The sequence below is a fragment of the Xyrauchen texanus genome, chromosome 31 (genome assembly GCF_025860055.1).
Source record: "Xyrauchen texanus isolate HMW12.3.18 chromosome 31, RBS_HiC_50CHRs, whole genome shotgun sequence".
NCBI classification, from domain to species: domain Eukaryota; kingdom Metazoa; phylum Chordata; class Actinopteri; order Cypriniformes; family Catostomidae; genus Xyrauchen; species Xyrauchen texanus.
In genome coordinates, this window is record NC_068306.1 from 7,693,722 (window position 1) to 7,706,840 (window position 13,119).

The window sequence follows — 13,119 nt, forward strand, 5'->3', positions numbered from 1 at the left end:
TTAAGAGCTCTTTATTTGCTTTCAGACAGAGCTCAGCTTACGTAGTGACTGACCCAGCGCTCTTATGAGTGTCATTGATGAATAAGACAGCTAGAGAGATGCTTAGCTTTCAGTATTCTGGATTAATTGTGAATGAGAGGCTGGCGTGTGTGTGGTGCTCTGTGATTATGTCATCTAACGGTCACTTTCCTGATCTTCTCTACAAAAATAGCTGACTACGCAGAATGTCAGCACCACATTCCATACCTCCATTTTGGCCTTTTGCTACTTTGATTGATATAGAGTATGTTCTGTATAGCATACTACCACTTACTATTTATGCAGCATGCCGTTTCTATACTACAGTGTACACAATGTGATTGTTTTGTAAAAAAAAAAGGGAGGACAGGACGCATTCTCTTCTCACCTGCAGCGGGCATGGTAAGACAGGCAGCTAAGGATGCTGCTGTCCCACATGCCATGAACCCAGCAGAGGGAGCGCATGCAGCCATTGGACCTAGCTCAAGCCTGGGCCATTCCTTGGACGCATCCCGACCTTCACGGAGCCCTGTTTCACTACGAGGATGCCAGATTCCCCTTTGTTTTGAACACCATTCCACACCATTCTGTTTAGTTAATTGTAGACCAAAATTAAACTGTATCATCTAGTAGTTGTCATTACAATGCAATATCTGAAGCTTCAATGTAGTTAGCTACTTTTTGTTAGTAGCTTGTAGTGTAGCTAGCTTTTTAAGAGGGTAGTTCGGCTATAGTTTTGTTACTTTAAGTTTTGAGTAGCTTGTAGCTGAAAAAGATACAGTTTTAAAGTACCTACCCCAACACCCAAACACACTCACACAATTGAAGACATCCACATACTTAAACATGTATAGACCATTTCTTTGCAGTCAATATCATTTATGAATAGCTTAACCAGTTGCGTCTTCATTTGATGCATGTGTAATCCAGGCCTTATACACAGTGTGCTTTCACTAATAGGATTGATGCTGCATGTACTGTGTACAACACCAACTGTCACTATCTTCCTATTGGCTGAGCTGGAAGGTGGGTGGAGAAAACTGCCCCGAATGGGCTTGGAAAACAGAGGATGCTCGAAATGTGTGATGATCTGCTTAGTCTAATGCTGCATAGCGAAAAATGTAGAGTATGAATTGAGTGTTTTGCAAATTTTGTTCTGTTTTTATCCATCAGTACCCCTCCCATTCTTTCTCGTACACTGTCTGTCTGTGGGTCGTTCTCTCGGGCCGCTCCCTGCAGGATCTGTGTGGTGGATTTATGGAGAGCTGCTAGTGTGGTTGGTAGTTTGTGGACGTGGGACTCACGATGGCTGTGGCGTTTGATGCAGTGTGGGTGCGAGTGAAGGGAGTGTGTAAACAGAACGGCCTGCTCATCCTTTCGGTGCTGGCTGTTGTTATTGGATGCCTGCTCGGATTCTTTCTGCGCACCAAGAACCTCTCGGAGCAGGTTAGTGTGGTTGACGACCCCTTGTGCATCCCAACCTCCTTTCTTGACTCTTTCCACTGGGTTGGTACCAGAGCTCAGCCTTCTGTATCCTCCACCCTTGCTGCAAACTCTACCAAGCTCCATTATGAAGAATTCTCCTCAAAAACATAACCGTCTTTCCTTTCACCCTCAAGTGTAGAATCTCCAATGCACCTTCTTCAACCAATCAGGGTCGACCAATAAGGGTTTTTTAATGTTTGATACCAATCAATATCTAGAAAGCAAGATGACCGTTGGGCAATGCTGGTATGTTAATAAATGTATTTAATGGCCATTAAATAGCAAAATCAATATCAACCAGCATTTTAAACATATCTTCCTTAAGTCATTCTTTGATCAGTTGCCAAAAGTAAAGACATTTTCACACAAATTGGATTAAAAGTGAGAAACAATTGTATATATTTCGGAGGTACCAATGGATAGCACTTTAATTTAACATGTAACGTAATGAGGTCATGTGACAACAATGTAGAAAACTATGTTTGAAACATTTATTGACAGCAAATGAAATGCATACAAAATTGCTAAAATTAAATGGACTGAAAAAATATATAAGAATTTGTTTATTATCTATTGACAAGGTTGTCGGTTTCAAATTGTCCCAAGAGGAGGTAATCCATTAGCCAAGTTGACACAGTTATTGGTTGATGCCAATGCTGATGAGGGAGTGGTGATGGCGTAGTGGGCTAAAGCACATAATTGGTAATCAGAAGGTTGCTGGTTCGATCCCCACAGCCACCACCATTGTGTCCTTGAGTAAGGCACTTAACTCCAGGTTGCTCCTGGGGGATTGTCCCTGTAATAAGGGCTCTGTAAGTCGCTTTGGATAAAAACGTCTGCCAAATGCATAAATGTAAATGATGCCAATAACCTCAAAATGGCCTAATACTGTATCAGACAGATAATTGGCCTGGATGATAATGGTCTAACTTGTCAGTATGGTCCAAATGTCTCTTCATAGTCCACTTTTGCATTAAGAATGATGTATTGCTTTAAGAATTACATTTTTGGAAATGTGTTTACCTTTCATGATTTTATCAGTCCTTACATCCGTTTTCATCCATCACATTTCCACATTTATAATTTGACTTGGTTAAAAATTTCAGATTGGGACTTTAGTGCTACAGTGACCTGGTCAGAGCTAATGCGTTGCTTATGACATCACCATTGACCCTTAAACAATGGAAAACATTTGTATCATATTTTCCCAAATGACATAATTTAGGATGCCAACTCTTGAGTAAAACACGAACTATTGCGGAGACACAATATGGAATGTGTAGTACCCTTTGATGCACGCTTCTGTGTAAAGTATGTGATGGTAAAGGATTAGTTCTTTTAGTTGTTTCTCTTCATAGATTAAGATTAAAAGCACTGCGGCCGAATGAACAGCAAACAAACGGTGGCGTATTTCCCTTCTCTTTTTGTGACGGTCACTTTGACTAAAACCTTGATTCTCAAATACGCCTAAAAATAAAACCTCCACGGGCCATTTGGTGTGACGGCCAGGGATTACTGTCCAATCATATAAATGCTCTTAGTAATTGTACATTAAGCAAGTGCTGCTTAGACTTGTGCAGCATATAAAACTGGTCAGCAATGCTATCTGCCTTTTCAGCTAAATTGGAATGGGCACTGTATAAAAATAAAGCTTATTTTTTAAGAGAAGCCCATTTTTACCAGAGAAATGAAAGAAAAGTAAGAAAGAATTGTCAGCTGTGAATAATGCACTTGCACTATAGACAGTCATTTTTAATTTTAACAGAAAATCATAAAAAATGCTGTAATAAAAATGTAATTGGTTTATTGCATATTAACATAAGCGGTAAAATCAAATTATATTTAACAAGACAATATATGTACTTTAACTAAATTGAATGTACTTAATAGTGAAAAGTTATTTATTTAAATGGAAGCGCAGCATAGTTCTAGCGGTATAAGTCTGCTCCAATCTATCACATTGCTGTTTCAGTGTGCTAACACGGCAACCTCCACCACCCCACCACCACCAGTTGAGCCCTGTCCCGCATGGGGATAGGCTCCTCGCCCCTGCCTCCTATCTCCGGCAGGACATGACAGTTCCGGGTACAACTCCCTCGGACCGCCGGACGGGGCCTACGCCAAAGAGAGAGACATTACTTCCTGTTTTACATTTATCAAATAAATGGCATCTTAAACTTCACTCAAGCCTGCGTGTCTTCCCGATAGAAATATATTTATTAAAAAAAGGTATTACAATTTATTCAATTAATATATTAAACAAGATAATACCTGTATTGGTATAGTAAAATATTGAGAGATATTAAAATTTACTTCTTCTTGTTTTTCCTTAATAAATAATTTGAATCCCATTATTACGTATAGTGAAAAACAATTAAAGGGTATTCTCAAAGGTCTATATGTGACCATTAGATTTGATTAAAGCCCAAATCCCAAAAATTATTAAAAACTGTTTAACAGCTATTAAAGGCTGTCGATTTATCGGGTTAATTCAGTGCGATTATTTTTCTAAAAAGTAACGTGTGAAACAATTGACCCAATTAATCATGTCCCCAGACCGTGATAAGGAACATTCCTACCATCGGAGCAATTCAAGATGTGAGGTACCACCTGTTTTCTCCAGGGGGTTCAAGGAGTGAAACTCCAGCTCTGTAGGTAATGTAAAGTTTTACAGAGAACAAACCAAACACAGGCTTACTTCTGCTTGCTTGACACCAGCGGCAGCAAAGGATGAGAATGCATTTTTGCTTTCAAACTCAGTTTTTCTAAGTTTCAAATTACATTTAACTTGACACAGCATCTTAAAACGGAATGCAGCTAAAGTGAGTTGCTCCAAAATCATCCGTCTAACACATATTTACATTGATGCGTCCTTATAATAAATCTATCTCGGAAAAATTGTTTGCTGTGAACTATAGGCCAATGACAGTCTTACACCGATCAGTCGCAACATTAAAACCACCTTCCTAATATTGTGTAGGTCCCCCTCATGCCGCCAAAACAGCGCCATCTCTAGAATTTACTCCAAATGGTGCCAAAAAAAAAAAAAAAAACATCCAGTGAGCGTCAGTTCTGTGGATGGAAATGCCAATGGAAAATGGCCAGAATGGTTTGAAATGAAACTCTATGGTAACTCTGATAACCGCTCTGTACAATTGTGGTGAGAAGAACATCAACTCAAAATGCTATTCTGAGATGCTGGTTGGTGCTGTTTGGTGGCACGAGGGGGAGCTACACAATATTAGGCAGGTGGTTTTAATGTTATGGCTGATCGGTGTATGTTCACTATTATGGAAATAAACAATATGTTGCATTCTAAAATACATTTTTGTATTTTCTTATCAATAAATGACTCGTATGACACAATAATGTAATGCATTATCTGAATGTCCATAAGTACCTGAATTATCATTTTTATAATATAGATATTTCATTTATAATTATTTAAAAATAACTATTTATAACATGTTTATCGTTATATATTGAATTATCTTTATTTGTGGGGCTTTCTCAACAAATATTTATACATGTATAGGCAAGGCAAGGCCTTCAAAATGCTTTACATTTAAAGGATATAGAAAATACAAGATACTGTATATAAAAAATACAACTTTAAATCAGTTAAGAACAAGTCAATCAATAAAATCAATTTCAAAAAGTAAAAATGATTAAAAATGAATAATAAAATAAAAAAGAATCCAGAAATAAAATGATACAGTGCAATAAGTGAGTGCAGCACAGTGCTCAGTAAAAAATGCACAGTTGAACAGATGTGTTTTCAGTCTGAACTTGAATGTGGCTACTGTTGGACCACATCTGACCTCTTCAGAAAGCTGGTTCCAGCTGCGGGTGGCATAAGAGCTAAATACTGTCTCACCTTGTTTTGACAGAACCCTATGTGATTCATTCAGTTAATTATTTGGCATGCCATGTAGTTAATCCTAATTATATATATATACACTCACCTAAAGGATTATTAGGAACACCATACTAATACTGTGTTTGACCCCCTTTCGCCTTCAGAATTGCCTTAATTCTACGTGGCATTGATTCAACAAGGTGCTGAAAGCATTCTTTAGAAATGTTGGCTCATATTGATAGGATAGCATCTTGCAGTTGATGGAAATTTGTGGGATGCACATCCAGGGCACGAAGCTCCCGTTCCACCACATCCCAAAGATGCTCTATTGGGTTGAGATCTGGTGACTGTGGGGGCCATTTTAGTACAGTGAACTCATTGTCATGTTCAAGAAACCAATTTGAAATTTTACATTTTTACATTTATGCATTTTGGCAGACGCTTTTATCCAAAGCGACTTACAGTGCAATTATTCAATTATTACAGGGACAATCACCCCGGAACAACCTGGAGTTAAGTGCCTTGCTCAAGGGCACAATGGTGGTGGCCGTGGGGTTCGAACCAATGACCTTATGATTAACAGCCCTGATTAACAGCCCTGTGCTTTAGCCACTACACCTCCACCACTCCATGAAATGATTGGAGCTTTGTGACATGGTGCATTATCCTGCTGGAAGTAGCCATCAGAGGATGGGTACATGGTGGCCATAAAGGGATGGACATGGTCAGAAACAATGCTCAGGTAGGCCGTGGCATTTAAACGATGCCCAGTTGGCACTAAGGGGCCTAAAGTGTGCCAAGAAAACATCCCCCACACCATTACACCACCACCACCAGCCTGCACAGTGGTAACAAGGCATGATGGATCCATGTTCTCATTCTGTTTATGCCAAATTCTGACTCTACCATCTCAAGTCAAGTCAAGTGGTTTTTATTGTCGTTTCAACCATACACAGTTAGTACAGTACACAGCAAAACGAGACAACGTTCCTCCAGGACCATGGTGCTACATAAAACAACAAAAGGACCAACACAGGACCACATAAGACAACACAACGAAATAAAATGCCTGTATATACCTATATAAAGTGCACGTGCAAACATGTGCAAAGTACGGGACAGTACAACAAATGTCTGACAATGAACAGGACAATGGACACAGTGCAGCGCCGACCAGTACTCAGTAGTGCAAAAAGATAACAATTTCTAAAAACGTACACATAACATACTATGAGATAGTGTTCTATGCACATAGCAGTTATTGAGGTAGCAGACAGTTATAAAGTGACAGTAATTAAAGTGCAACTCAGGACACGTGTGTGTGTGTGTGTGTGTGTGTGTGTGTGTGTGTGTGTGTGTGTGTGTGTGTGTGTGTGTGTGTGTGTGTGTGTGTGTGTGTGTCAAACCAGTCTCTGAGTATTGAGGAGTCTGATGGCTTGGGGGAAGAAGCTGTTACACAGTCTGGCCGTGAGGGCCCGAATGCTTCGGTACCTCTTGCCAGACGGCAGGCGGATACAGTGTTTTTTGTAAATGTCTTTGATGGAGGGAAGAGAGACCCCAATGATCTTCTCAGCTGTCCTCACTATCTTCTGCAGGGCTTTGCGGTCCGAAACGGTGCAAGTCCCAAACCAGGCAGTGATGCAGCTGCTCAGGATGCTCTCAATAGTCCCTCTATAGAATCTAGTGAGGATGGGGGGGTGGGAGATGTGCTTTCCTCAGCCTTCGAAGAAAGTAGATCTGAATGTCTCAACAGAAATCGAGACTCATCAGACCAGGCAACATTTTTCCAGTCTTCAACTGTCCAATTTTGGTGAGCTCTTGCTAATTGTAGCCTCTTTTTCCTATTTGTAGTGGAGATGAGTGGTACCCGGTGGGGTCTTCTGCTGTTGTAGCCCATCCGCCTCAAGGTTGTGCGTGTTGTGGCTTCACAAATGCTTTGCTGCATACCTCGGTTGTAACGAGTGGTTATTTCAGGCAAAGTTACTCTTCTATCAGCTTGAATCAGTCGGCCCATTCTCCTCTGACCTCTAGCATCAACAAGGCATTTTCGCCCACAGGACTGCCGCATACTGGATGTTTTCCCTTTTCACACCATTCTTTGTAAACCCTAGAAATGGTTGTGCGTGAAAATCCCAGTAACTGAGCAGATTGTGAAATACTCAGACCGGCCCGTCTGGCACCAACCATGCCACGCTCAAAATTGCTTAAATCACCTTTCTTTCCCATTCTGACATTCAGTTTGGAGTTCAGGAGATTGTCTTGACCAGGACCACACCCCTAAATGCATTGAAGCAACTGCCATGTGATTGGTTGATTAGATAATTGCATTAATGAGAAATTGAACAGGTGTTCCTAATAATCCTTTAGGTGAGTGTATATATACACACACACACATATGTGTACAAATTTTGCTGTTTTGGAAGGAAATTGGGACTTTAATTCACCAAAGTGGCATTCAAATGATCACAAAGTATAGTCGGGACATTACTGATGTAAAAAACAGCACCAGCACTATTTGATCAAATCTATACAGCAGCATCACTCCAACACCTTATCCTTCAGTAATCATGCTAAATTGATAATTTGGCACTAGAAAATCATTTACCATTATATCAAACACTGCTGAAAAATATTTGGTTTGTTAAATTAAGCTTAAGATTGTCTTTGTGTTTGTTTTTGAGTTGCCACAGTATGCAATATACTGGGTTAGGTCAATATTTGGTCAAAAATGGCAAAAAACTTTCTCTAGAAACTCATCAGTCAATCATTGTTTTGAGGAATGAAGGTGATACAATGCTTGAAATTGCCAAAAAACCGAAGATTTCATTCAAAGGTGTCAATACAGTCTTCAAAGTCAAAGTACAACTGGCTCTAACAAGGACAGAAAAAGATGTGGAAGACCAGATGTAACACTAAACAAGAGGATAAGTACATCAGAGACTCTAGTTTGAGAAATAGACGCCTCACATGTCCTCTGCTGACAGCTTCATTGAATTCTACCCGCTCAACACCAGTTTCATGTACAACAGTAAAGAGAAGACTCAGGAGGACTTATGGGAAGAATTGCAAAGAAAAACAGTAAAACAAAAAGAAAAGGTTACAGTGGCAAAGAAACACAGACATTGGACAACAGATAATTGGAAAAGATTGTTACGGATCTTTACCCCATTGAGCTTTTGTGGGATCATCTAGACTGTAAGGTGCGTGAGAAGTGCCCGACAAGACAGACACATCTATGGCAAGTGCTACAGGAAGTGTGGGGTGAAATGTCACCTGAATATCTGGACAAACTGACCGCTAGAATAGCAAGGATCTGCAAATCTGTCATTGCTGAACGTGGATAATTTTTTGATGAGAACTCTGAAGTAGTTTAAGTTTTCAAATTTTAATAGTAATTTTTCACATTCATGACTATACATTGTGATCAGTTGAATGCCAATTTGTTGAATAAAAATACCAATTTCTTTCCATAAGAGCAAAATCTGTACATTATTCCAAACTTTTGGCTGCCAGTATTTATATATCTTGAGTGCCGAATATACCTCTGATCTATGAACAAAGGCCAATGAGAAGTTAGCAGACAGAATTTGCATGTCCCGCCCCCGGACATACGGGTATAAAGGCGGGGAAATACGTCTGTTTCATTCAGGATTTTTCTGAAGAGCCGGAAATGGTCCGGCCACAACAGTGGCTCGGCTCAGCGACTCGTTCCCTCCATCAGGGAATGGAGGTTACATCTGTAACCTAGACGTTCCCTGTCTGTCGCTCACTTCGACGTTGTGTCGAAGAAGCGACACTAGGGGTCCAATTTAAATCGCCATGCTCTGAGCCGTGTACGAGTACTGCTGACACAGGAGCGGGCAGGTACTTGACGTGCCAAAACTACCAGCTGTATCAGACTGCACGTACCCTTCCCCCAATGCCCCATAAAGTTGTCGGAATCCATACAGTTACAGTTACAGGGGAACAAGGCCGAGCCTAGCCGGGCCTCTTTTCTCTCTATGTTTCTCGCATAGAGTCAACGGCTGGGGCACTTATGCTAATCGGGGAAGGGGGTCTTACCCAGTTTCCTATTCTTTCAGGAGGAAAAGACCCTGCGGAGACAACACCTGCCCAGAGAGGGGGAGGTAAGAGTGGTGACATACACCACATGGGCTTTTAGGTCACATGTGGGAAGTGGCGCGGTGGTAGATCCCGCCTCTTCGGAGGGAGGAGTTGCTACAGACATGGCGACTGGGGGTCCAGTGGGAACTGCCCAAGGGAGAAGCGGGTCCGCTCGTCCGCTTCTTCAACACAACCTCGAAGTGAGCGACAGACGGGGAAATAAATATACTGTATATATACAATATATGGTCAGTAATAATTTTGTATATTGTTTTGATTTGTCACATTATATGTTTAGAAATTTTAGATACATTTTTTATAGAGTGTTCTTTAATTGTCCTTTATCAGAATGCATGTGTAAGGTAAACATCCTTCATTCAGACATTACCTGAGAGGAATTATTAACGCATTAGATCACTGTGAATAATTATTACAAAATTTTAATAAAATGTACTCAATTAAAGGTGCAATCAGTAATTTTTTCCCCATTAAAAAAAAACATTTATTCCTAAAGAAATTAATTGTAATTTTGAAACATGTATAAAATCATGACACATGAGATGAGGACTCTAGTCATATCATTAACCTTATAAAAGCTGTTTTGTTCTACATGGGGGAGGGTGCCCTCATGGGGGCTGCCATTTTAGAATCACATGACCAGCTGAATACTACCCACTTAACAGATTTGGGAGGATTTCTTTTGAAATTTACAGATTAATTAGTAAAAATGTTATTCAGTAACTTAATCCAGTTACCTCAATAATAAATAAATGTAATCAGATTACTTTTAGTTACTTTTTGATTACCTCAAGATCACATATGTGAATAAACTTTTAATTATGCCTTCCGAATGCAAACAAGCTCTATTTGAATATATAATGAGTGATGTAACTATTATTATATACACTATAGGGTTGTGCAATATTCCACTACTGACAAAATGTTGCAATGCTAAAATATTTAAAATGATATTATATCATCTTGTTGTTAATTTCGATACCATATGAAAGTGTGCTGCCATTAAAAAAAATTTAATGTAATGTGAGAGTTTTGAGATGAAATCAAAGATCATTTGAAAATAATAATAATAAAAAAGCCTCTATATGGCCAAGTGTGATCATTAAACAGCAGAAGGATGTAATTTCATAAAATAATAATATAGTGTGAATAAGAGGCGCCTCTCTGCCCTGTCATCTCCTTCACATACACACAGGCATGCACACCAACACTCACACAGATGCAACACACACAACTAATGCTTGGTTTTCATGCAGTGTGTCCAGTAGTATCCACCTGCATAGCCACAGATCAATACGTTGAATGTATAAACGCTGTGAACTCTCAAATGAACTGTTTCTCTGTTACCGCTCGGTGAATTCTGCTCGCGAGTCACGGGAAGCTTGATATAACGAACCCTTCACAAATAGGAAGTACTTCAAAGATCTTTCAAAATAAAAGTCCAGCTGAAACGAGAGCTTTATTAAACTGGATGCATAAAATTGAAGACATTACGACAAAAATATTTTACTACTGTATAAAAGTGTAATATTCAAAGCAGTCACAATAATACTCATAGTAACAATAATATTAAATGCTTATATTATTAGTATTATTATCTATTAGCAATATCACATAAGGAAGTGTACTGAATATCAGCATGTTGTGATTCAGCCATGTCAGCCGTTTGCCTCAGGTAATCAGATTGTTTTCATTGAATGTTTTCATTAATACTGTAAAGCTCTCTTGTGCATCTTTTTTCTCTCTCTCTTTTTTACAAAAAAATTATTTGCATACACATCAAACATCCTTCATTCTTATGTTATTATCTGTGAGAGGAATTCATGTGAATGTAAAATGCATTTCATTTCTATGTTTCCATTCATTAGAGGAATTGATTGTAATAATGTTGGCTCACTCCATACACAACTCACTGATATTTCTCTCTCTCTCTCTCTCTCTCTCTGAATCAAACATACTGACTCTATCAGTATAGCAAAAGAGACTGATTTACAGGCAATCCGTTGGAAAAAACACTTGGAACGTGATGAGAATAGATTGACAGAATTACCTGTGTCTCTGCTCTCAGAATACATGAATACATTGTGTAAAGAACGTCTGTATCTCTCTATTGATTTATTTCTGTACATAATCACTCTCAATGCAGAAAGTCAGTTAAAAGTCTGATGTGCTTGCATAAACCTCCATGTGTGCAGAGCAGGGTTTCTATTAGCCGGTAATCAAAAATTATCGGACACATTGTCCACTGAAAATAGTAACACGAAATGTCAGCAACCCCTTTAGTTAATGCCACAAGTGTACATTGTGTACTAATGTAGGTAAAAAAAAAAATCACGTAAAACTTGTTGCATTTAAGATACATTTTAACACTAATTAAATATTACTTAAAGGAATTGTTCACGATGATAAATCTCTCATTATTTACTGGCACTATAGACAAAGCTTTGCTATACAGGTTTAAAGTAATCTCATTGTTGGCATGGAAATGATGCTGTGAGCTGTGACAAGGTGGCCATGAGTGATTCATCGCATTAGTTTGAATCACTTTAGTAACTTCAGTTGTTGGACATGCAAATGCAGAATATCTCTTTGCGCACTCTGGGGTAGGTGTTGTTGTTTTACAAGCACAGAAATTAAAGTGGCTCTATTGTGCGTCATCTACACAGCGGCAGAGTTGGGTTTGGATGCATGCATTATGTGTAACTGGCTGAAATCAAGAAGACACGGAAGCCACAGCATACATCTGCTTTGATTTGAATTGAGAAACCGATGGAGAGTGATAGTCTCTGATCTGCAACAGCTGACAATAATTGCTGTTGAAATTGATGTATTTTTCCCCAACTAGTCAGAGATGTTTCTATACTTTAAACTCCTCAACCATCACAGATGATTGTTCAATTATATTGTTTTTTCAACATCTCATCAGATGTTCAATTATTATATTTGTATTTTTTCTTGGTGTCATTTGTAGTAAAGGCAAGAGTTGATCAGAGGAGAGACTTTATGCATCACTCCCATCCCATCTGAATTGACAGTGGAAGAAGCGATTGTACAACACATTAAAGAGGATAAATATTTAGTAGTTTGAATTGCAAAATAACATTGGCATCATTTGAAAGCTGAGACTTTGATTTTGGATTTGACCCCCTAAAAAAAATCATGTTGTCATAAAAACTGCAGAGCTCTTTTGCTGCACTTTGTTTGATGTGATTTTCAGATTCTAACAAATTCTGCTATTAATTTCTTAAAATAATTGGGACTAATGGCTTCAATAGAAGCAAATACCACCGAAAAAGTGACCTTCGGAGCTCACTGCAAGTCTATCTTAAAAGGGGTAATGGCATGTGGAATAAAGTTTTCTTTGATCTATTAACATGCAAGAGGTCATTGCACTATAAAACACACTGTAAGTTTCAGAACTCAAAACTTCCTCCTAACTGCAAAAACACATTATTTAAACCAGGAAAATCACTCCCATTTATGTTGTCTAAACAGGATGTGTAAGTCATATCGCTTGCATCGCATCACACCGCCGACTACAAACGGCCATTTTATACTGCACGCACTGGCGCTACTGCCAACAAGACAAATAAATGGTTTAGAACGTTCATTTCGTCGCGTCCAGTGTAGACCGC

General features: G+C 39.0%; 1 protein-coding gene across 2 annotated transcripts in view; it reads left to right on the top strand.

Annotated features, from left to right (window-relative positions):
- Positions 1-1,323: 1,323 nt before the first annotated feature.
- Positions 1,324-13,119, top strand: part of LOC127624819 (excitatory amino acid transporter 5-like) — a 73,003-nt gene continuing 61,207 nt past the window's right edge. For both annotated transcript variants that reach the window (XM_052099757.1, XM_052099756.1), the window contains exon 1: positions 1,324-1,464. In XM_052099757.1, the coding sequence (XP_051955717.1) occupies positions 1,324-1,464 (141 nt within the window). The remainder of the gene's footprint in view (positions 1,465-13,119) is intronic.